We start from the raw sequence: 21,945 nt of genomic DNA on the forward strand, positions 1-21,945 counted from the left end.
TCCTCTTGATTTATCCAATTTATATTTTAAAATTATTTTACTGTTATAACAAATATGATTTTTTTTCTTTTCACTTTATGTGATTATTTTCCCAGTCATTACACAGCCTTCACAAACCCTAATTATAGGGATAATCGCTTTAATGGAATCTCTCTCATTTGATTGACCTTTTGGGAGTCCTTGACTAAAAGGCTTAAATGAAGTCCTTGCAGACCCTGCATGGTCATAAGCAATGTAATTTCATAGAGAGCTGTCCCAGGGGCTCACTCTGCCACCAGATTGGCTGAAGCAGAAATTCTGTCTGACCTCACTTCTTGATTAAAGGCTCTGACCATTGTTAAGCTGGCTCTCTAGAGACGTGACATTCTAAAAGCCCCCATAGTCTGTTCCTTTTCTGAACAAGGCTTTCATGGGAGCTAGGAGGAGAAGAAAGGAGAGAAGATTTCTTAGCATTTTGATGGTAATTTTTAAAATTTATTATTATTATTATTTTTTTAATATGGTTGCTGAGGATCAAACCCAGGGCCATGCGCCTGCTAGTCAAGTGCTCTACCGCTGAGCCACAACCGCAGCCCAATACTTTTTTTAATACCTTTATTTTATTTATTTTTTGTTTTTTTTAATGTGATGCTGGGGATCAAAGTCAGTGACTCACGCATGCTAGGCAAGCACTCTACCACGGAGCCACAACCCCGGCCCCAAGCAGTATTAATTCTGAACAGATAGGAATTAAAATACTATCAATTGCAATAAGCACATTTACAAATTAATTGAGCACTTATACATTAAGTACTTCCAGGAGACCCCTAAATTCATCGAATCCTTGCAACAATCCATTTTACACACCCTTGTTTTATGAACAATGAAGTGGAAAGATGGAGTAGCTCACCTAAAGACATGCATGCCTAGGTGGTCAGGAATCTGAACCTAAGTCTGTTTGGCTCCGAAATTTCTATTCCATCAGCCCCACTGCACACTCCCTCAAACTATTCACTTAGAATTATATTTGGTGCAAATGGATTTTATGAATTAGGAACTAGGACTCTTTTCCTGCAATGAGGTGGGTGGGCTGACTTCTTTGGAAAAGGTCAATGTCTGTTACAGGAATTTTAGACCAAAGTGCTGATTTAAAATATTTCCCAAGGGAACCAAGGGGAGAGTGACTTTCATTTACTAAGTCATATTTTAGGCCAAAATAATATTAAATAATAATAACTAGGTGCTAGATTCTGCACTAAGAACCTAACATCTATCATGCCCCTTAATCATTCCAAGGAGGCCAGAGAGACAGGTATTATTATCCCTAATTTCCCAGATGAGGGATCTGGGGCACAGGGGGGTAAACTTGTCTAACAGAGCACAGTAAGATGGATTTAGATTAATCAGAACCCAAGGCCCCACGTTTGTGCCCCCCAGTCTATATTGCCTGCTAGCTTTCTCTCCCTCTCTCCCTCCCTCCCTTCCTGCGTCTTTTTCTTTCTTCTTTTAATTTCCTTACTCCTTTCCCTGTCTTCCTCTCCTTTCTTTTCCTTTTTCCTTCCTTTTTTTTCAGGTGGAAAATGCTAGTTTAACTGCTAGTCGAGAGGCCTCTGACGACTTTTAGGGTGCAATTAAAAGGTTCTGGGGGTGATTCAGGAAGGAAAGAAATACACTGAATATTTACTGGGTACCAAGCAGCATGCTTTTGTATGTCTTGTCTCATTGAATCCTATACACATCCATAAAGAGCAGGCTCTCTTATTACAGCTATTTCAAAATGAGGAAATTGGGGTTTGAAATGGTGTCGTGCACAAAGTCACATGTTTTTTAAAGGCTAGAGCCAGGATGCACCAAGACCGGCTCACCTAAGTCTACTGCCAACTTGCATCACGATTGCCATTATTTTCTCCTTGCTCGGTGCTATACTTTTCAGGGTAGTGGAGAAAATTTTTCTTTTTTTGGATGACAGTTGTCAACCCCTTGTCTCAGGAACCTAATAAGGGTCCACCTAGATTTCAAAGTCTCTTAATAACCTGTCCTTCCGTTATTTCATTCGTTTTATCCCTCCTCCCCCCACTCTCTCCTCTCCACTGGCTGGAATTGCTATCACTCGACCTTTTACATTCATTTCCATTCTCAGGCCTCCTAGTTGACAGACATCGCTCAACTTCAGCATCTCATCATTCAGGTTCCATCTATGCCAGTCCTCACTTGCAGCCCTGATCAAAACCTTTCATCCATAACCCTTTATCTGCTCAATGTACCCAGACTTCCCAGGCTGGCATTCCAGCCAGTCATTCAGTTGCAAATATGTGCTGAGAGTTAATTATGTGCCAGACACTCTCCAGGTTCTGGGAGAACCACCAAGAACCGGACAGACCGGTCACTGCCCTTAAGGTGAACACACTTGGTATTAAATAATTACAAATAATCAATTAAATAATTACTAGTATGAATCAAGTAATTACCAGGCCCTCTACCATCTGGTCTCAGCCTATCTTTTCAGAGTCATCCAAATGGGCTGACCTTTCCAGGCTTTCCCACCTTTGAGGCTGTGTCTGCTCCCTCCTTCCTTTTCTGAATACAAGCGCTTTCCTGCTTCACGCAGAATCCCTCCAGGACCAGTTCTGATTCTGCCTCTTCCAGGAAGCCCTGCCAGCCAACTCAAGACTGAAGGATCTCCCCTCATTTCAATTCCTAGCACTTATCCATTCAACAAATATTTACTGAATGACTTGTTGGAATGTTTGATGAGTGACTCTTCATGAGATCCTAAACACATGCTAAGACATTAAAGATTTAAATGGTACAGGGAGTTACAGTTTTCTTATTCATAGGGATCACAGATTGTTTTCTTCTTTTCCTCTTTGTGGGGAGGGGAATCCATGAAACTATGTAGTAGATCATATGAGATTACAGATGAGCAAAATGATAATAAAAAATTATTCAGTTACTCGTAATCCTACTAAAGAGACCTACTATTGACATTTTTCTTTCCAGCATTTTCTCTTGCTATTCTCTCTGTCTACACCCAGTTTGTAAAATTCTTTTTCCCTCCAGATTATAATTTTATCAATAAATCTTTTTTCTTATGGTCTTTTTAAAAACATAAAGTACCTTTACCTGAATCCCTGACTTTTTTCTACTTGGGTATGAAATAGTTTTTGTCTTAAACAAAACCTAATTGATAGACATTGTTCAATGCAGTAATACATACATATAATCCTAGCTAGATTAGTGGTAGAGGATCCCTTGGTTCAATCCCTAGTACCAGGGGAGTAAAGTGGGTGGGCTAGGGACATAGCTTAGCGGTAGCCTATCATGTTTGAGGCCCTGGATTCAATCCCCAGTACAACAACAACAAAAACCAAAACGAAAACAAACAAAAAACCCCCAAACCTAGATAATCTACTGAGACTCATCCATCTTTTCCAATTCATTGATCCTATGTACAGTAAGAACTAAAACATTATTTCAGAGCATTTATTTCAGGAAACCTTTCTCTTGACTTTTTCCCCTCCTCTGGTGGTACTGGGAGTTGAACCCAGGGCCTTGTGCATGCTAGGCAAACACTCTGCTACTGAGCTATATACTTAGCCATTTTTATTTTGAGACAGGTTCTCACTAAATTTCTCAGACTATGTTCCACCTGAGTAGCTGGGATCACAGGCATGTGCCAACGCACCTGGCCCAGGAATCTTAAGACCCACTCTGGATGCTCTTTTGTTTTGTGGTACTGGGGACTCATGGCTTTGTGCATGTTAGGCAAGTGCTCTACCACTGAGCCACATCCCCAACCTGTATGCTCTTTTGAACAACACCATTTCACCTCTTTTATTTAAGACTTATATGTGTGGATTGCCTAGGTCTACAGTGTAGCCACATTCATGGGTGAGGAGCCAGGTTCCATCTATGCCAGTCCTCACTTGCAGCCCTGAGCAAGACCTTTCAGCAATAACCCTTTATCTGCTAAATGTACCCAGACTTTCCATAATGTGCAGACTAGAACACAGGGGATCTTCTGGTCCATGCCCCCACCTTAAGGATGAGCGGGGGCAGTACATGTTAAGCACTTGCCTAAGCTCATGCTCTGCCTGGTTATTTTTCCAAACTGTTTCAGTTTTTCTAATAATAAACTCCATACTAAATTTACACAAAAGAGTAGTCAGTGATGCACTAACTCTTGCTAAATAAATCCTATCTATCTCCAAAAAGGAAACAGTAATGCAGTTTGGTAGATACCAGGCTTGTTTTGAAATAAAAGAGAACTTTTCTTCTTAGAAGTCAACATTGCTATGATAGGATTAAAGCACAGAAGAAACATTAGGGGCCACCTATCTCATTCTTTCTTTATGTTTGAAAAAACAGTATAACAAAGGGATGTAGGGAAGGGTTGGCCTTTGAGAATGAGTGGCAGCACAGGTTTTATGTATGTTCTGCTTGATCTGATCTCTTTACATGTCACCATGATCCAAGATGGCAATTTTACTAATCAAGAGAAATCCAAGGATTGTCGAAAAGTTAATTATCTTCAGAGACACCAACCCCACTTCATGACTGCTTTCCCAGCCGCAGTGTGAAGCCCCAGTAAGGTGGTCTCTCACCTTTCTTTTCTTTCTTTAAATTTTGAGACAGGGTCTCGCTAAATTGCTAAGGCTGGCCTTGAACTTGGGATCCTCCTTCCGTAGCCTCCCAAGTACCTGGAATTACAGACCTGAGCCACATCACCCAGATAGTCTTTTGCCTTTCTGAATTTTAAAACAATGACGGTATTGGAATCTCTTCTTACAGGAACCCCAAAGGGAGAGCCGTGCGCAGTCTTCATTGAGGCGAGAAGTGTAGTTTCAAGAGTTCTTCTAATGAACATTCCAGTGGTCCTGAAAGGCTTAACTAGGAGATGAAAGGCTCTGGGGTAGGGGTGGTGGGGGCGGGTTTGGGGTAGTATGAAAGCTGATCCACCAGGTTGCACTAGGGTAGAGGCAGATCTCAAGAGGTAGAGAATCAACTGAAAAGGAAGCTAGAGCAGACAGCTCTCTCCGGGGGTGGAACCCAGTTCCTTTCTCCTCTGCTCACTTTCAAAAGCCCCTTTAGGATGAAGAAAACTAGCGCTGCCCAGTGGGGCCCCTATCCACCCATGGTAAACAATGGGAGCGTCTTCCCTTCCAGCCTTTTCGCTCTGAATGAACTCTCAGCGTTACCTTTTAGGACCCACCTTCCCTCCTCTCACACCCAATGAGGCCGGAGCCTCTTCCTGCCGGTGTTGAACTCTCCCAGGATATGGACAGGTGCCGTGGACCAATGGTCGGAGCGGCGGCGGGCCAATGGGAGAGAGCGCTGGGTCAACCTGGGGTTTGAGAATAGGAGAGCCCGCAGAGGGGGGCGGTGCGACAAAGGCGCAGGGGGTGGAGGGACCTGCGAGGCGGCTGGCGAGGCTGCCCCAACCAGGGGGAGAGGAACCTGTGGACTAGCCGCCGCCGCCAATGGGAGAGCGAGCTGGTACGGGGGCGGGCCCGGGGCTGACGGCACCGCCCCCCGGGTCCGCAGGGTTGGGGCGGAGCCAGACCCGCGTCAGGTGGTCCCGGGCGTGCGGGCGGCGCGGGGGGCGGGGCGCGGCGCGGGGCGGAGAGGGGAGCGGCAGCCGGCGGGCGGCGGCGGGCACCGGCAGCGCTAGCAGGTACCGGCGGCTGAGGTGGTGAGGCCGCCCCCGGGGGCGAGCGGGCAGGCGGGGAGTCCGGCCCGCCGCGCCCCTATGCTGCGGTGAGCGTTCGTGCTTGGCGCACTTGTCTCCCCGCAGCACCAGCCCGGGCCAGCCAGCTCTCCCCGCCCCGCCACCTCGGGCCCTACCTGCGGCCGCCGTCGGGGGAGGGGGGTCCCCCCAGCTCTGCGGAGCCGCATGAACAATAGGCGGCGGCGGCTCCTGCGGGCGGCGACAGCCCCGCACCCTATGGATCGGCCGCTCCATGGAGCCCTCCAGAGCGCTTCTCGGCTGCCTGGCGAGCGCCGCCGATGCCGCCCCGCCTGGGGAGAATGGAACTGGGGCCGGGGCCGAGGAGGAGGAGGAAGAAGAGGAGGAGGCGGCGGCGGCGGCGGCCCCCGGGGAGCTGGGCTCCGAAGCACCGTTGCCCTACTGGACGGCCGTGTTCGAGTACGAGGCGGCGGGAGAGGACGAGCTGACCCTGCGGCTGGGCGACGTGGTGGAGGTGCTGTCCAAGGACTCCCAGGTGTCCGGCGACGAGGGCTGGTGGACCGGGCAGCTGAACCAGCGGGTGGGCATCTTCCCCAGCAACTACGTGACTCCGCGCAGCGCCTTCTCCAGCCGCTGCCAGCCTGGAGGCGAGGACCCCAGTTGCTACCCGCCCATTCAGTGTAAGATGAAGGCGGGGCTGGGGATCCGGCGGGGAGGTGGAAGGATGAAGCCCTGGGTGGTGGAGGAGGAAGGGGAACCCTTTAGGAGGTTTTTAGGAGTGGGGAACCTGGATAGATAATGATTGACCGGGGTATGGGTGGATGCGCGCGCTCTGGGGCTTGGGGTCTTTAGTTGATGCGGTGGATAAGCTAAAGAAGCCCCAGGCTTTGCCCGGAACTCAGGGGATTGGACTTCTTAACCTTCATCTGACTACCTTAGCAGCAGCTTCTGTTTTCCACATCCTGAAACCCCAGCATGAAAGTCTCTCCATTTCCCGATCCCTTCCTCTTCCAACTTGCCCTCCAAATCTGCAAAGATTTCAGGCAAGCTGATGGTTACTGTCTTAACCTTAGTTTCCAAGTCAGGGACCTTGCCGACCTCTTCTATGGGCTGTCCCCGCCTCTTAAAGGTATTTGCTTTGAGAGAGATGGAGGTGTCTCCCGAAGGGCTGGGCTGGCTCACAAGACCCGGAAGCGTGTGTGAACTCAGGGCCAAGTGCCTCCGAAATGTCGTGTTGATTTCTGGGATCCTAATCCTGTATCTCAGAAGTTGTACCTTTAGGAGTCTCACTGAGTATTGTGCTAAGAAACAGGGGAGGGCAAGTGATGGGTGGAGAAATGATTAGAAGGAGAAAAGTATGTCGTTCCCCTTGAAAAGTTAAGGAGCACAGGTACAGTGGCTAAGTCCCAGTCACTCTTTAGACAATACATTTTCTGTTTTCTTCTCACCCTAGATCCTTGCCTATATTTGGAATTGGCTAAATCTCAAGGGGTCCATACCCAGGGTTCCCTCCCAGGGCCTTTCTCCCAGTGTCCTGGTTTTCATCAATTTCCCAGGAGCCCCCCTGTTCCACACCCTGTAATGAAATTTCCTTTGTTTTTTTTTTTTTCCAAAGGAGTTAAATTGCTATTAAAATCCCTTAATCAATTATACTTTGTCATTTTAGAAGGAAGGTAAATACCTCCTAGTGCAGTTTACACTGTTTTGTATTTGAGAATTTACATAATTTCCTCCCTGTTACAAAATATTGCTAATATATATTGATTACTGCTTATTCCATATTTTATATACTTAGCATCGTAGTTGACTTAAAAAATCATTACCAAGGGCTAAATTTGAGTAGTCTTAAATTTTCATTCATAAGTTTTATCTTCTTGTCCTGTAACTTATTTTAATCTGAACACTTGTGTTACTTTGTCTTAAGATGTGTTTTAAATACTAGCACTTAATGTCAAAAACATAACCTCTTTCCTTGTTTTTCTGTTTTTCTTTTGGTGGTTTGACTGTTAAAGTAATATTCAAATTTTCACTTCTTGTTCTTTCTTTTTCCCTCTCATTCAATTTAAAACTTCATCTTGATCTTTATAATGGCTGTAAGTGGCAAATTACTTTAATTTTTTTCTGGGTGCTACATCTTCTTGGCTCTGGTATTGGTAAGATGAGGGCCATGCAAAGGTCCTGGCATAGTGTTTTGAAATAGCGTTGAAGATGAATGTGGCCATATGTTGGAAGACATACAAATAGTCTGGCATGTTAGAAAACAGTGTAATGTTAAATGTAAGTCAAATTTTGTGAGTTAAAAATTCTATGATTTTAATTTTAGGGACAGCCAATGTCAGAGTAGAAGAGTTCTGTGAAGGTCATGAGCAGGAACTCAGTTTCTTCAGTGTCTTGTCCTCACGGCTGTCCACACTTAGGAGTGAATGTGTCTTAGAGAGCCAGACATGTCAACAGTGTTCTTACCTACAGGAGCTCTTTTCCTGAAAGGTGGCCTGACCTTATCTTTTTTTGTAGCAAAAGTTACCTTGGATAGAATGGATTCCTAAATATAGAACCCAAATGATGGGAAAGAAGGCATCTTTCTCTTATGCTTATTGAAAGAATTGACTTCAAGAACATGGTGTTTGAAAGTCCCAGTAAGTGCTCTTATTTGGCCTCATTTGGATCTCTTATCTTGACTGAAATTAATTCTTGATAATTCAGAAATCTTAATTCCAGTCAAAAACTGATTATTGAGTATCTAAGGAATGATAGATACTATGTCAAATGCCAGGGAATAAAGAAATGATAAGATATGAGGTGCTTATAATTTACATGAGGGAAATTGGTGGTGTAAATGTAAAATGTCAGTGTGGTACTTTGATAAGGAGATGTACATCTCTTATCTGCATGCCCTGTCCACCAGTTCAGTTGGGGTCACTCAGAAAATAAAGGTGAATGACAAACCTTGTCTCCAAAGACTCAGAATAAAATTGAGCCACTGACAACTCTTCTTCAGAGTTGCCCTTTTAAACTTCCCTGGGGCATGTATTTTAGCATTACATTCTGGTTCATAAATGGAACACAGGAAGTCAAGCAGTAAAGTGTTCATGATTAGCTTCATAGTATTGTTTCTCAAAATGAGAACTTTGTTTCAAACTTTATTCAGAACTAAAGAGAAAATTACTAAATCTTGCATCAAAGAAAAAATATGATAGTGATAATATAAACCATCTTTCATTTACATAGTGCTTTTATCCCCTCCAATGTAGGTCTTAGAGTTTAGCTCTGAATGGATGACAAATGTAAATAACCTGGGAACACATTCTTCTCTATTTTAGTAAGTGATTTAAAAATGTACAGTTCCAAATGTATCATTCTGGGAAATATAATCCTAAGTATTTTTTTTTAAAGTTTCTCTTAGGAGAGTATGTCTGCTTTCAAGTAGGGCATACATTAAGGTCAGCATTGATTTACATTATGAATATACGCTTCTTTTTCCTACATCCTCTAGAAATAGAAGGATATATTTTCAGGTGTTCATACGATTTTTAAATGAACAGGATAGATACCACTCACTTGCCTCAAACCCACCAGAATGTGCCTATACATTGTTTCTAAACATGCAATTGAGAGGGAATAACATCTTGACACCAAAAATGAAATAGGTTTTGTTCCTGGTATTCCTTCTGAGGAAGGATATTCCTGGAAATATCCTTCCTCAGAAACTGAAAAATGTGCTGAATGCAAGTTGACCTGATTCTTGTTTAAAACCAGGTCTTGACTGGAACAGAAGCGGGGAAGAGCCTCACGTACTCACTGCTGCAACTGAAGGTCCAGTTCCTTAACTCCCATCCAGGGGGACTTCTTAGCAGGGAAGCAGGAAAGAAAAAAACAACCCCATTTCCCATCTTCTGTCTTTTATGTTTGAAAGCTGAACTTCTGTTCTATACTTTTCTTGAAGGCTGGTCATAAAGGTTCCTTAACTAAATTAAAAAAAAAAAAAAAAAGCCTGAGATTTTATGTTCTACCCTAAGAGGTTTCCTGCCTTCTGTGAGATGCTGTTGGAGGAGCTGTCCTTTCAGCACCCTTGTCCTGAATCACATCTTGTATAGCCACACGCATTTAAATAAATATTGAACACCTACTTTGTGTTGACAGTATGTTTCAGACCAGAGGAAAGAAGGAAGACTATATAAAAAAAAATACAACAGTTCCTTCAGGAGAATTCAAAGGCTCCGTTGAGGAAATAAGATAATAAATACTAAGTTGAATACTAAGTTGGAGATGCACATAGCTTTATCAGTGTGAATGCTGGTATGGGGGAAAAAAAAGAATGATTCCCTCTTTGACCAGAGACTCTTATATATTTCTCCAAGAGGAGGAAGAGGATGATGATGATGATGATGATGATGATAATGATAATGATGATTGGCACTACCGATTGAACTCAGGGGCATTAAATCACTGAGCCACATCCCCAGCCATATTTTGTATTATATTTAGAGACAGGGTCTCACCAAGTTGCTTAGCACTTCACTGTTACTGAGACTGGTTTTGAACTCACAATCCTACTGCCTCAGCCTCTTGATCTGCTGAGATTATAGGCATGTGCCACAATGCCCAGCTCCAAGAGGATTCTTAATCTCTCATTAACATAGGCATGTTTTTTCATTCATATAAATGACGTCAGGCAAAAATTAGTAATCAGTCAAGATTCATTTTCAGGACTCAGAAATACTCATTTTAAATAAGATAGGGATTTAGCATAAAAAATTAGGTGCTCACGGAATTGTTGGAAGGGCTGGGAGAAGAGGCTTTTGGCTGGACCTCTGGGAAGAACTTCCAGAACATTGCAGAACTGGCCTACCAGGAGACCTGCCACTTCTCTCATTGGGAAGGTTACAGAATCTGGAGCTGCCATGGAAGATGTTGACTTCAAGAACACTGTGCCGTATCTGCAACCAAGAGATTAGGCATCCATTTGGCTATGAAACATTCCTTCCTCCATCCACAGAGCTAGTGATTGAATACTCACACTCGATTGCAGAAAGCCATACTTGCCAGAAGGAGCAGTGAGAAGATGGTCTCCACCTCACTTCTGCCTTGCAAACCCTGTGCATCCAGTTGGTGAATTTAATTTGCACCCAGAACTTTAGCTATAAGGGAGCCTGGGAAATGTAGTTTTTAAAGTTTCTGGCATATGCATGCTAGAAGGATTTTGGAATGGCTGCTAGGGTCTAGATTTAGTGTCTTCCATACCATTTATTTTTCAGGGAAACTTCCAGATGAAGTTGAAACATTTTTGTGTGTGTGGTGCTGGGGACTGTACCCAAGGCCTTGTGCATGCGGGGCCCGTGTTCTACCACTGAGCTCTATCCCAGCACCAAGACAATAACATTTGGCATTTTGGGGGTCAAGATGCTCTCTACCTTCTGTATACCTAAAGGCAGTTACATCTAACATTTCCTAAGCATTTCCTTTGTGCAGACTGTCAATTGTATTGCAAAACACAAATGAATATCAGCTCCAGATAGGATGGAAGTACTATAATTAAGCAAGAACAGATTTTTGAACACCACCAGCATCTGAATGGAGAGCGGGGGTGTCGTGGGGCTGGCCAAGTAAGGAAGGGAACAGCCAGCAGTGGGCAGTTCCTCCATTGGTCTTGCCAAAAGTTCAGAAATATATGTTTGTTTTCTTAGTTTTTTAGTAAAGTGTGATGATTCTCTGTGTTTGTTTCAGATGGCCCAATTTACTTTTACAGATCAGAATTTGGTTTATTTTCTACTGAGATAGATTAAAATATATATATATACACATTAGTTGTTGGTCGACCTTTATTTTATTTATTTACATGCGGTGCTGAGAATCAAACCCAGTGTCTCACTCATGCCAGGTGAATGCGCTACAGCTTAGCCACAGCTGCAGCCCCTGAGGTAGATTTTTGTTGGTGTTATTTTCATTTTATTTCAGTGATCTCTTGGTCACCTACTAAATGTTTGGCACGGTGAATACAGTAGTGAAAAAGGCTAACAGAATATTTGCCCTTTTGAATTTCATGATCTAGCAGGAAAATAGTCATCGGACAAGTATTTAAGTAATTTATGACCTTGATGATTCTTGCAAAGTGGAGATTGTTATCAAAAGTCCAATGGGGGAGGGCTTGACTTCATTGGTCTGGGGGCTAAAAGTTCTTCTATGAAATTGACATTTGAAACTGGAGGAATGAATTTAAATCAGCCAGGTAAAGACAAAAGAGATGGAGGGGACAGAGAACAGGGTTTATGAGAGAAACAGAAAATAACATTTTGCTCATAACAGCACTTAACACCATAACTAGCCCAAGATTTATAATCACTGGTAGCTATTATTATCTACCCATGAAAACCTTTACAAACAGAGCAAAAGGTATAATCAAGTACCTTAGGTTCAGACTCTGGATTTGGGAAGGAGAATGAGTGTTTGGGTGATACTGGAAGCACTGGGGATTGAGCTGGGGGCAGGTGTCTCTGGAGTAAGATGTCTCCTGTGAGGCTCCTTTCCCATACATGTCAATCATCAGGTCCTGGTAGAACCAAATTCTGCCAGTCTCCCAGGTGGACTCAGTCCTCCCATCCTCACTGCTGCTGAGAGTCAGCACGCTTGAGTCCCCCACAGTGGCTTTCTCAGTGGCCCTTTGCCTTTCAAGTTATACTGTACATGGCTGCCCGAGTTGCCATCCTTCCTAAATCACAGGTCAAACAGCCCTACCCTTCTGAAAACGACATGACTCCTGTTGTTTACAGTGTGACATTCAAGCCCTGCAGATTGGCCTGAAAGCATTTCACTACCTGGTTATCCCCCAAAAGTCTTCGAGCCTCGTCTCCTATCCCAGTGCATATGATCCAGGCACACTGGACTCCCTTGGGTTCCTAATATATCATGTACTCTCATGTCCCATGTACTTGCTCATGTTCTTCCCCCTGTCTGATTGTCCTTCACCCTGTTCTCCTTCATCACCTGATGAGATGCCTTCCATGTCAAGTGTTATCTTCCTTGAGACTTCTTCTTCATTCACCTTCTTACTCTCCTGTCCTGTTATGAGAGTCAGTGTGATCAGATTTCTACAAACACTTTTTCTCAAGCTGTGGTAAGGCTGTAGTATGTCTGCCCTGGCCCTGGGTTGTGTGCCTCTCACCACCAAGTACACAGTGAATAGGTCCCAGCTAAGGATCCCTGATGTTCCCTTTAGTTATCGTGGTTGGTCTTAGAGGAGGCTCCCTGGTTTTCCATGTAGAATTTATTCTATGAATATTTATTGAATGTCCACTATGTGCTGCTGGTCACTAAGAATAGTGCAAATGAAAAAAAGAGGTTGATCCCAGTTCTTGCTCTTCTGGAGTTTACTTTATAACGAATGGGGAGACAGAAGAGCCCAGGGAAAGCACAAACTTGTTACTTTCACCCATTGAGGTAAATGAATGGCAAATGTGTTGAGGATGTTCTTGACATCTTTCTTTCTTCCTTTTCAGTGTTAGAGATTGATTTTGCGGAGCTAACCCTGGAAGAGATTATTGGCATTGGGGGCTTTGGGAAGGTCTATCGTGCTTTCTGGATAGGCGATGAGGTAGCCGTGAAAGCAGCTCGCCACGACCCCGATGAGGACATCAGCCAGACCATAGAGAACGTTCGCCAAGAGGCCAAGCTCTTCGCCATGCTGAAGCACCCCAACATCATTGCTCTTAGGGGTGTGTGTCTGAAGGAACCCAACCTCTGCTTAGTCATGGAGTTTGCTCGCGGAGGGCCTTTGAATAGAGTGTTATCTGGGAAAAGGATCCCCCCGGACATCCTGGTGAACTGGGCTGTGCAGATCGCCAGAGGGATGAACTACCTACATGATGAGGCAATCGTCCCCATCATCCACCGCGACCTTAAGTCCAGCAACAGTGAGTAGTAGGAAGAGCTGGGCTGGAGGGTTAATGGCACCTTCACTCTGAGGCCGTGGCCTCAGTAGGAGTGGATTCCCCGTGGAACCTTGCCTGAAATATTCCATTCTTGAGTGGGAGGGGATGCGGGAGTGGAATGAGTGCCAGGGAAAACTGGTGGGATAAGTTTGAACTCCAATTAGCAGGCAAGGTTGGCAATATGTAATTCTGATACGTGCTGCAAGAACACATTTATTTTTCCCACTTGAGGGAAGTTGTGTAGGTAATCAAAGACGGATTTCCCTCTTTGTGGAACAGCAAGTAAAAGCAGACCTGTGCCACCTGCTTGAATTTCTGCCTAAACACCTCAACTTAAGGTACCCACCAGAGAAGAGACCATCAGAAGAAGGGGCAAATTTTTTAAATGGTGAGCTGATTGAGATGACAGTGCCAGTTTGGAGAACATGACCTGGCTGGTAGTGTTACAGACCTCCGGGTAGCCCAGAGATGGCATTAATCCCAAAACTACCTGGTATTTAATAGCAGGGAACTGAGAAGTAACTGTTTATTAAACACCCAGTATCCATAAACTGGATTGTAAAGCAAGTGTTAGGTATAATTAAATAGCAAGTTGGTAGTGATTTCCGTAGTTCACCAGGGCTGAATCAGAGGACCTAGGAATACGCTTTATTTGTGGGGTGGTTTGTGTTGTCTCCTGCCTAACCTGATTGTAGACAGCATACAGTTGCTTAAAGGAATATGCTTAAGATCACTTTGAGCATCCTGTCCCAGAGAGCTGGGCATTTGAGTTGAAGGACTTTGGGGGTGACATGGGCCCCAGGGACTTCACTCTCTCTGTGTTCTTCTGTTTTAAGCCCAGAAATCCTTCAGACCTTGTTTTGTTCCAAGTTGTTCCAGATGTGGTTATTTTTCTGTTAATGTTCTTGCTAATCAGTTTACTTTAAAAATTGCATTGTTGTAGAAAACTTAGAAAGTACACATAAACAAATAGAAGAGAGAGCTAATTCAGTATTTTCCTTTAGCAAGATCAATTCTTACATTTAACATATTCTTCCAGACGTTTTAAAATCATATAGGGTTCATATATATATACATGTGTGTGTATATATATATATATATATATATATATATACACACATATATCTGTATATATATATATATTAAACACATATATGTGTGTGTATATACACACACACACACACACACACAGATATACTTTCCAATTTACTTTAAAATAGCCTTTGTTACTTTTATCTTTTCTACCTGTGTACTCTTCACCCCCTTAATATAGAATCTTCCTTCTTGCAAGAGTATGGAATGTTAGATATTCATTTTAGGTATGATATGTGTAGAAGTTTTTAGTTACATAAAATAAAATCTGTTTTCTCTTTTTCCCTTAACCATTATTTTATCTCTTTATCATGTTCTGAACCTTCTTCCCCAATTCTGTTCTTTAAATGTACTAAATAAATTCAAACTTTTGGTGACCTCTTTCAGAGTTCTTCTACCTAGAGATTGCTTTGGATGATGGGATAAGAAGCAGCAGATGTGTTGGTAGAAAATGTGTTATAGAAGCTGAATTTTCTTTATTATTATCATTTTTTTATATATCCTTATCATGCTAGGAGAATTAGGAAAAGTGCTTTAATGTTGCATAATTGAACCTGTTTAGAAAGCTGGGCTAGGATAACCAAACTGTAAAAGTTTATCAGTTTCTTGATGAAGTTTTAATTGAGCCTAATTTCAAGCTAGCCTTACTTTTATAAGGTTTGTGTTTTGGACTCTAGGCTCTTGGAAAGGAAAGGCTGCCCTGCCAAAGTGCTGCTGTTGGTAGGAGAGGGCAGGAGACTTAAATGTCACTCTCTTTTCCAGAAGACAGTGCTTTGATCCTTTCTTTGTCCTTAAGTGTGTTTCGGGATTGCCATGGGAGGACCCTCCAGGTGGCCTGTTGTGGAGAGAGAGGATTTCTACATAGGGTAGTATTTTGAAGGATCTTGTCAACACATGGCCAGAAGTGAGTCTGGTACAGTGTACCTTATGGTTGGTGCTGATGTTTTACCAGCTGTAAATCTCACATGTGAGTTGGAGTAGCCCCTTGACATTAGTCTGTGGGTGGATATTTGTCTAGGATTCTATATATCCAATGGGTACCTCGTTGACCCTCATTATTATTTCACTGCAATGTGAGCATGATTTGGAAATGATTTTAAAAATGCTATGCCATTCCTTGCCCATCGCCTTCAATTTGGGAATCATAACTTTGTGTTTTGTAGACCTAGGGACACTGTCCTGTTTCCCTTAGTTTTTATTAAGTATTCTGGAGAGTTGGATTTTGGTCACTGCCATGTAAGGGTAGAATACTAAGAATTGTATGTTAGCTGACTTTGAACTGATAGAGAAAAAGAGTATGAATATATGGGGACCATCTTTGTGGGAAAAAGAAGGTAGTCAGTGATAATATACAGCTGTTATAACTCTTAGTAAAAAGTAACGTGTTTAAATGTTTTATTGGGGCTGGGGTTGTGGCTGAGTGGTAGAGCACTTGCCTGGCACGTGTAAGGCACTGGGTTCGATCCTCAGCACCACATAAAAATAAGTAAATAAAATAAAGGAATAAAAAATGTTTTATTATCCTGATCACCTACTTGAAACAGTCATTTTCCATTTACCAGCAGTGAAATGTCTATGGCACACAGTATTCTTTGTGTATATATAATGCACATTAAGTTTAGGTCTGACTGTATATAACCTAAGAAACAAAACAAAATAACAATGACTAAAATGAGGTATAGGTCTGGGGACATAGCCCACGGGTAGAGACCTTGCCTAGCATGTGCAGAGCCCTGAGTTTGAGTCCTAGTGCTGCAATAAATAAACAAAAAAATAAAATAAGGTATACATTTATCTTTGAAAAGAAGCCTGAGGATTTTAGGGTAGCTCCATAGGGTTATCAGGGCCCCAGGTTCCTATTTTTTATTCTATCATCCCAGTATGTGACTTTCATCCTCACTTTAGCCTCCAGGTCCAAGAGGCTACTGGAGGACCAGATATCTGATCCAAGTACAGGCCTGAAGGAGGTGGAAAAGCAGAAGTGCAGACTGAGGTGCTCCTAGTTACTGGGTCAGCTCCCATTAATTTCTCAGAGATCTAGTACAACATGATCACATAAATGTGACTAGCAGCAAAGGAGGCTGGAAATAGAGGCTTTTATGCTGGGTGGCATTGAGTCCCACTAATAATCAAGGTATGATACCAAGGACAAACACATCTGGAGGGGAGGGAGCCAGCGGTGTTGTCATGGAATCTTTTTGTTTATTTTGTGGTACTGGGGATTGAACCAAGGGTGCTCTGTCACTGAGCTATATCTCCAGTCCTTTTTTTTTTAATATTTATTTTTTAGTTATAGTTGGACACAATACCTTTATTTTACCTATCCATTTTTTTATGTGGTGCTGAGGATCGAACCCAGGGCCTCCTGCGTGCAAGGCGAGCGCTCTACCGCTGAGCCACAACCCCAGCTCCCCCATTCTTTTTTAGTTTGAGACAGAGTCTTGCTAAGTTGTCCAGGCTGGCCTTGTACTTATGATCCTCCTGCCGCAGCCTCCCAACCAGCTGGGACTATAGGCTTGTGCCATCAGGCCTGGCTTTGCCATGGAATCTTTTTTTAAAAAATTTTTTAGTTGTAGCTGGACACAATACATTTATTTTACTTATTTATTTTTATGTGGTGCTGAGGATTGAACCCAGGTCTCTCACATGCAAGGCGATCGCTCTACCACTGAGCCACAACCCTAGCCCTGCCTTGGAATCTTAATGCAGGATATGTATTGGGAAAAACAGTTTACTCAGATATTTAGCATCATACAACCAAACAAATTTAGCTGGGCGCTGGGACATATGGCTCAGACTCCTGGTTTAACTAATGCCTTACACTGCTTTACCACATCAGATCATTAACTTAAACATCGCATCTTAAAACTACTTGTAAAAGGCCACTGGCTATAAAAATGGATTTATGGCTCCCTGCTCCATCAAATCTGGGGAAAACCAGTTATTTGGTTGTTAGTAAAGACATTAGTGAAGGATATCTTTTAGTGGGAAGATTGTCTTTTTTGGGATAGGTTTGTGGATTTTAGGATTTTGTATAGCAGGTGATTTGGCATGAAGGCACTTGGCAGAATAGCAGTTTAATAGTTCTCTTAAAAGTTAAATTAGGCTGGGTGTGGTGGTGCACACCTGTAATTCCATCAGCTCTGGAGGCTGAGAAAGGAGGATCCCAAGTTCCAGGTCAGCCTCAGCAACTTAGTGAGGCCCTAAGCAACTTAAGTGAGACCCTGTTTCAAAATAAAAAGCACTGGAGATGTGGCTCAGTAGTTAAGTACCCCTGGGTTCAATTCCTGGTGCAAAAAAAAAAAAAAAAAAAAAGTTAAATTGGTGGGACTGGGGGTGTGGTTCACTGGTAGAGTGCTTGCCTAGCTTGCATAAGACTGTGGGTTTCATCCCCAGTAATGCCAAAGGGAATATAAATAAATAAATAAATAAAATGAAAAAAGAGAAAAAAATCTAAAAACTTCCCAAAGGAAAGGTAGTATTATTAACTTTTATTTTTATTATCAAGTAACTGATAGGTATTCCAGAGAATTGTATTTGGCCCCTGTCATGTAAGGGTGTAACACTAGGAATTATATGTTAGTAGACTTTGAACTGATAAAGAAAAAAATATGAATACGTGGGTACTGTCATGGGGGAAAAGTAATTGGTGATAAACCTCCAGCTGTTATAAAGTCTTAGTAAAAAGCCTCTCCTTCTGGGGCTGGGGTTGTGGCTCAGCCACAGTGCGAGGCCCTGGGTTCAATCCTCAGCACCACATAAAAATAAATAAATAAAATAAAGGTATTGTGTTCATCTACAACTAAAAAAAAAAAAAAAAAGAAAACACAGGAAATCATAAAGTAAATAAATAAAATAAAGGTATTGTGTTCATCTACAACTAAAAAAAAAAAAGAAAACACAGGAAATCATAAAAGTAAAAATGGTGTTTTTCTGTGCATTTACATGTATTTATTTTCACTGCTCACATATCCCAATAAACATATTGCTTGTAGCATGCTCTTCTCCACTGATCGTGTCTTGTCAGCGTATGTTCCTAATCGCTACACCATGGCCTGCACAGGGCTCTTAGACAGCTGCGGTATTTCAGCTGTGTTATTTGTCTGGCCCGGTAGTGCTTTAGTTTCAGATAATTAGGAATAATGTTGTTCTGCTCACAAGGCCACAGCCTCCAAGTTTTGTTAATTTTTGATCTCCTGCCTATACCTTCCTTACCTTTCCAGTAACTCATTCTTAATTTATAGCTGAAAAGAGCACAGGTGGTGGAGACCTGTATTTGATTTGGGACTAGCATCACCTGCCTTCCTCTTCTCAGATGTCAGCCTGAAGTTGTTGTGAGGTCTTTGCTGCCTTCTCTTCCTCCTCCTCTAGGGGTGCTTTCCCCTTAAGCCAAGCCTGTCTCCTCTTTGTCCCCAACACACCTGGTGGGTCCAGGCCCTAAGGCTCACAGCAGCCCTTGCTGTGGGAACAGCCCTGCTTGCAGGAGTGCCCTCACCTCATCTCTCTGCCTACCCAAACCCTATCCAGATTTCTGTGCTTAATCAAACCTGGCTGCACCTCCTCCTGAGAGCCCATTACAGATCTTGCTGTAGCCTCTGCTCAGTAGCTGTTTGCTAAATGCACATTACCTGATGGTATGTGAAAGAATATTTGAGCAACAAGGGACTAGAGCCGCTAGTCAGCAGCTATAAGGCTGCGATATTTGGTGACAACCATGGGGGAGTGCATGTTCTCCCCTGTGGTATTTACAGAATAGCCACATAGTCACCATGCTGCACTCCTTGGCCTCCTCTTTTTCTTGTCCATGATTTTAGGAGCATCCCTTAGGTTTCCAAATAGATTTTGTGTCTTTTGCTCCTAACATGGTTCCAGGTGCCCTCAGTGAATGTATGTGTAGAATACATAGAATAAATGAATGAATAAATGAGTGAATGGGACATCACTTCAACTGGTTTACTATAGGATTTCAAAATGTAAAAACTCACTTTTTCCCATCTAAAGATGCTATTCATACCTTACTTGTGTGGAATTTGCTTTTCATCCTCATTATACTCCCCAGGCCCTTGATCCTTCGTGAATGTCTTGAGTCTGTCAGTCTGTTTTGGATGCCCACGTGTGGCGTTTAACAGTGCATTTCTTACCAACCTTGAAGGCCTCTGCTTCCTTCTGTCTCCACACTGTTCCCAAATGCCAGCCCTGGGAATGGCAGGGAGACATCACCACCAGCCGATATTTTCACAGCAGCCAGATGGCAACTGCCAGGAGTTGTGGGATCAGGCCACCACACTGTGCACCAGACTCTCTGCCAGTCTGCTCTGCCCAACTCAGAGCTTCTTTTGTTCCTAGCTTGGGAATTGCCCCTCATGGTCTTCAGAGTACTTTTCACATTTTTGTTGAGTTGATTGATTGGCTGCGCCTCTTGTAACTGGAGGCCCATGTAGCACCCCTTTGACCCCTAGTTTGTGCCTCCTGGGCTTTGTGCCCATATCCAGCCTTCCCTTGGAGTTCACAAGGTCAGAAAGCTGGAGATACCTTTTCTTGCAACACAAGGGTGAGAGAGCTTCCATCTTCCTCTTGGCCCCACCTGGCTGGTTCTATTGCTTTAAGCCTGGAGCATACCTGGGCTGGACATTGGCCAAAGCTCCCTCCTGGGTTTCTGGGTAGGATTTCTCATGGCTGGGAGTTTGCTGGCTGCCAGGCCCTGGTACTCTATGACCTGCTGGATCCTGCTCTCTAGTGTTTTCTTCCTGCACGTGTGTCAGAGTGCATTCCTGCCTCAGATAAAGCAGCTAAGGCACGGGTGTGCTGGCCAGGGGCAAAGTGGCATCAGACTTGCTAGAAAAAGGTGGAAGAGCAGCCATCAGAACAGTTTTCCCCATAGGTGAAAAAAAATAAGAAACAACAAAACATTCCCAGAGTATATCTGAAAGGCAATGAAGTGTCAGCTAGAGAAACCAGTTTTCCCATCTTGTTGGGAGGTGGATGATGACTTTTTCTGTGCCTCCTGAAAGCATCCTCAAATGATACACTTCCGCTGTACTTGACTCAGCTCCTTCTGACTCTCTTCCCCCATTATTCTCCTCATGGGGTATTGTGTCTCACGACAAACACTCAGGGTCACTCCAGGTGAACGGAGCTGCATGAAAAATCACACAGAGACAGAGAAATACCTTTTTCTTTGGGTGCTGTGATTTCTCCTCTGACCTTAGGGGTCTGTGGATAGAGAGGGGGCTGGGGAGGAAGCCATTCAAATGAGGCAGGGGGTCAGGCTTCAGGGGGCTGAGTCTAGCTTCCTGATGTCTGCTGTCAGCAGGTTGACTAACATCTAGGAAGGCCACACCCAAAGGCAGAACAAGAGAAGTGGACACATAAAGGGAGTTTCTATGGAACATTCTATCCCAAACAGGGCAAAGGGGTAGGATTATAAAGGAATAGGTGAGTGTAGCCCAACCCCAGGGGTATGCCTGCTCCTAGGACCACGCCTTGTTAGCCTTGTTATCTGAGGAGGGAAAAGACCCAGTCACGAGTCTCGAGTCATGGCACTACCGTGCCAGACTCCAGTGATCTTTCAGATCCTCATGGTGCATCAGGACTTAAAGGTACTTGTATTTGGAGTGGCTCCCCACAGTGGGGGTTCTTTGCAAGTTCCTTCTTATAGAGAGTTGGAAGATGATGGATGTGTTTTGAGGATTTTTCTGGGCAAAAGTGATCAAAGAATTGGAATTATTTTTTGGTTGCAGGAGACTGTACCTAAGGTTAGCTGTTAGCCACCAGTCATTGCCCAGAACATTGTGTTCAGTTGATGGGAAACATTTTCTGTGAATAAAGAGCCAATGTAAATACATACGTGAATAAAGCCACAATGAAGCAAGCAGTCAGCCAGGTGAGTGTGACTCTGCAGAAGAAACCAGTGAGGCCACAGGTCCTACTTACAAGCCTGTCACCTTAGCTCTTCAGTGTGGCCTGGGAAACTCAATTTCCTCTTGGGCCCCCCTGGCCTGCTCCTTTCTTTCTGTATTTACACTTCTGTCCCCAATGGCTTCCTTTTGTGTGGAGTCTGACTGAGCACGTGGTGTTAGAAATATAACCCTCAGCAAAACTAGACACAGGACCTGCCCTTAAGGAGCTCCCTGTGAGGTCAGGGAAAAGGATCAAAACACAGTGAAACAAAAATGTCAAGTCAGGACTGATCAGAACCATGAAGGGGAGATGTTGGTGCCACAAGAATGACCGATAAAGGGACGCACCGCAACGGGGACTGCG

At 43.5% G+C, this 21,945-nt stretch overlaps 1 protein-coding gene across 2 annotated transcripts in view; it reads left to right on the forward strand.

Moving 5' to 3' along the window:
- Positions 1-5,644: 5,644 nt before the first annotated feature.
- Positions 5,645-21,945, forward strand: part of Map3k9 (mitogen-activated protein kinase kinase kinase 9) — a 75,981-nt gene continuing 59,680 nt past the window's right edge. For both annotated transcript variants that reach the window (XM_027931633.2, XM_027931634.2), the window contains exons 1-2: positions 5,645-6,345; positions 13,159-13,572. In XM_027931633.2, the coding sequence (XP_027787434.2) occupies positions 5,940-6,345; positions 13,159-13,572 (820 nt within the window). In that variant the 5' untranslated portion in view covers positions 5,645-5,939. The remainder of the gene's footprint in view (positions 6,346-13,158; positions 13,573-21,945) is intronic.

Source organism: Marmota flaviventris, chromosome 2 (assembly GCF_047511675.1).
Source record: "Marmota flaviventris isolate mMarFla1 chromosome 2, mMarFla1.hap1, whole genome shotgun sequence".
Lineage (NCBI taxonomy): Eukaryota > Metazoa > Chordata > Mammalia > Rodentia > Sciuridae > Marmota > Marmota flaviventris.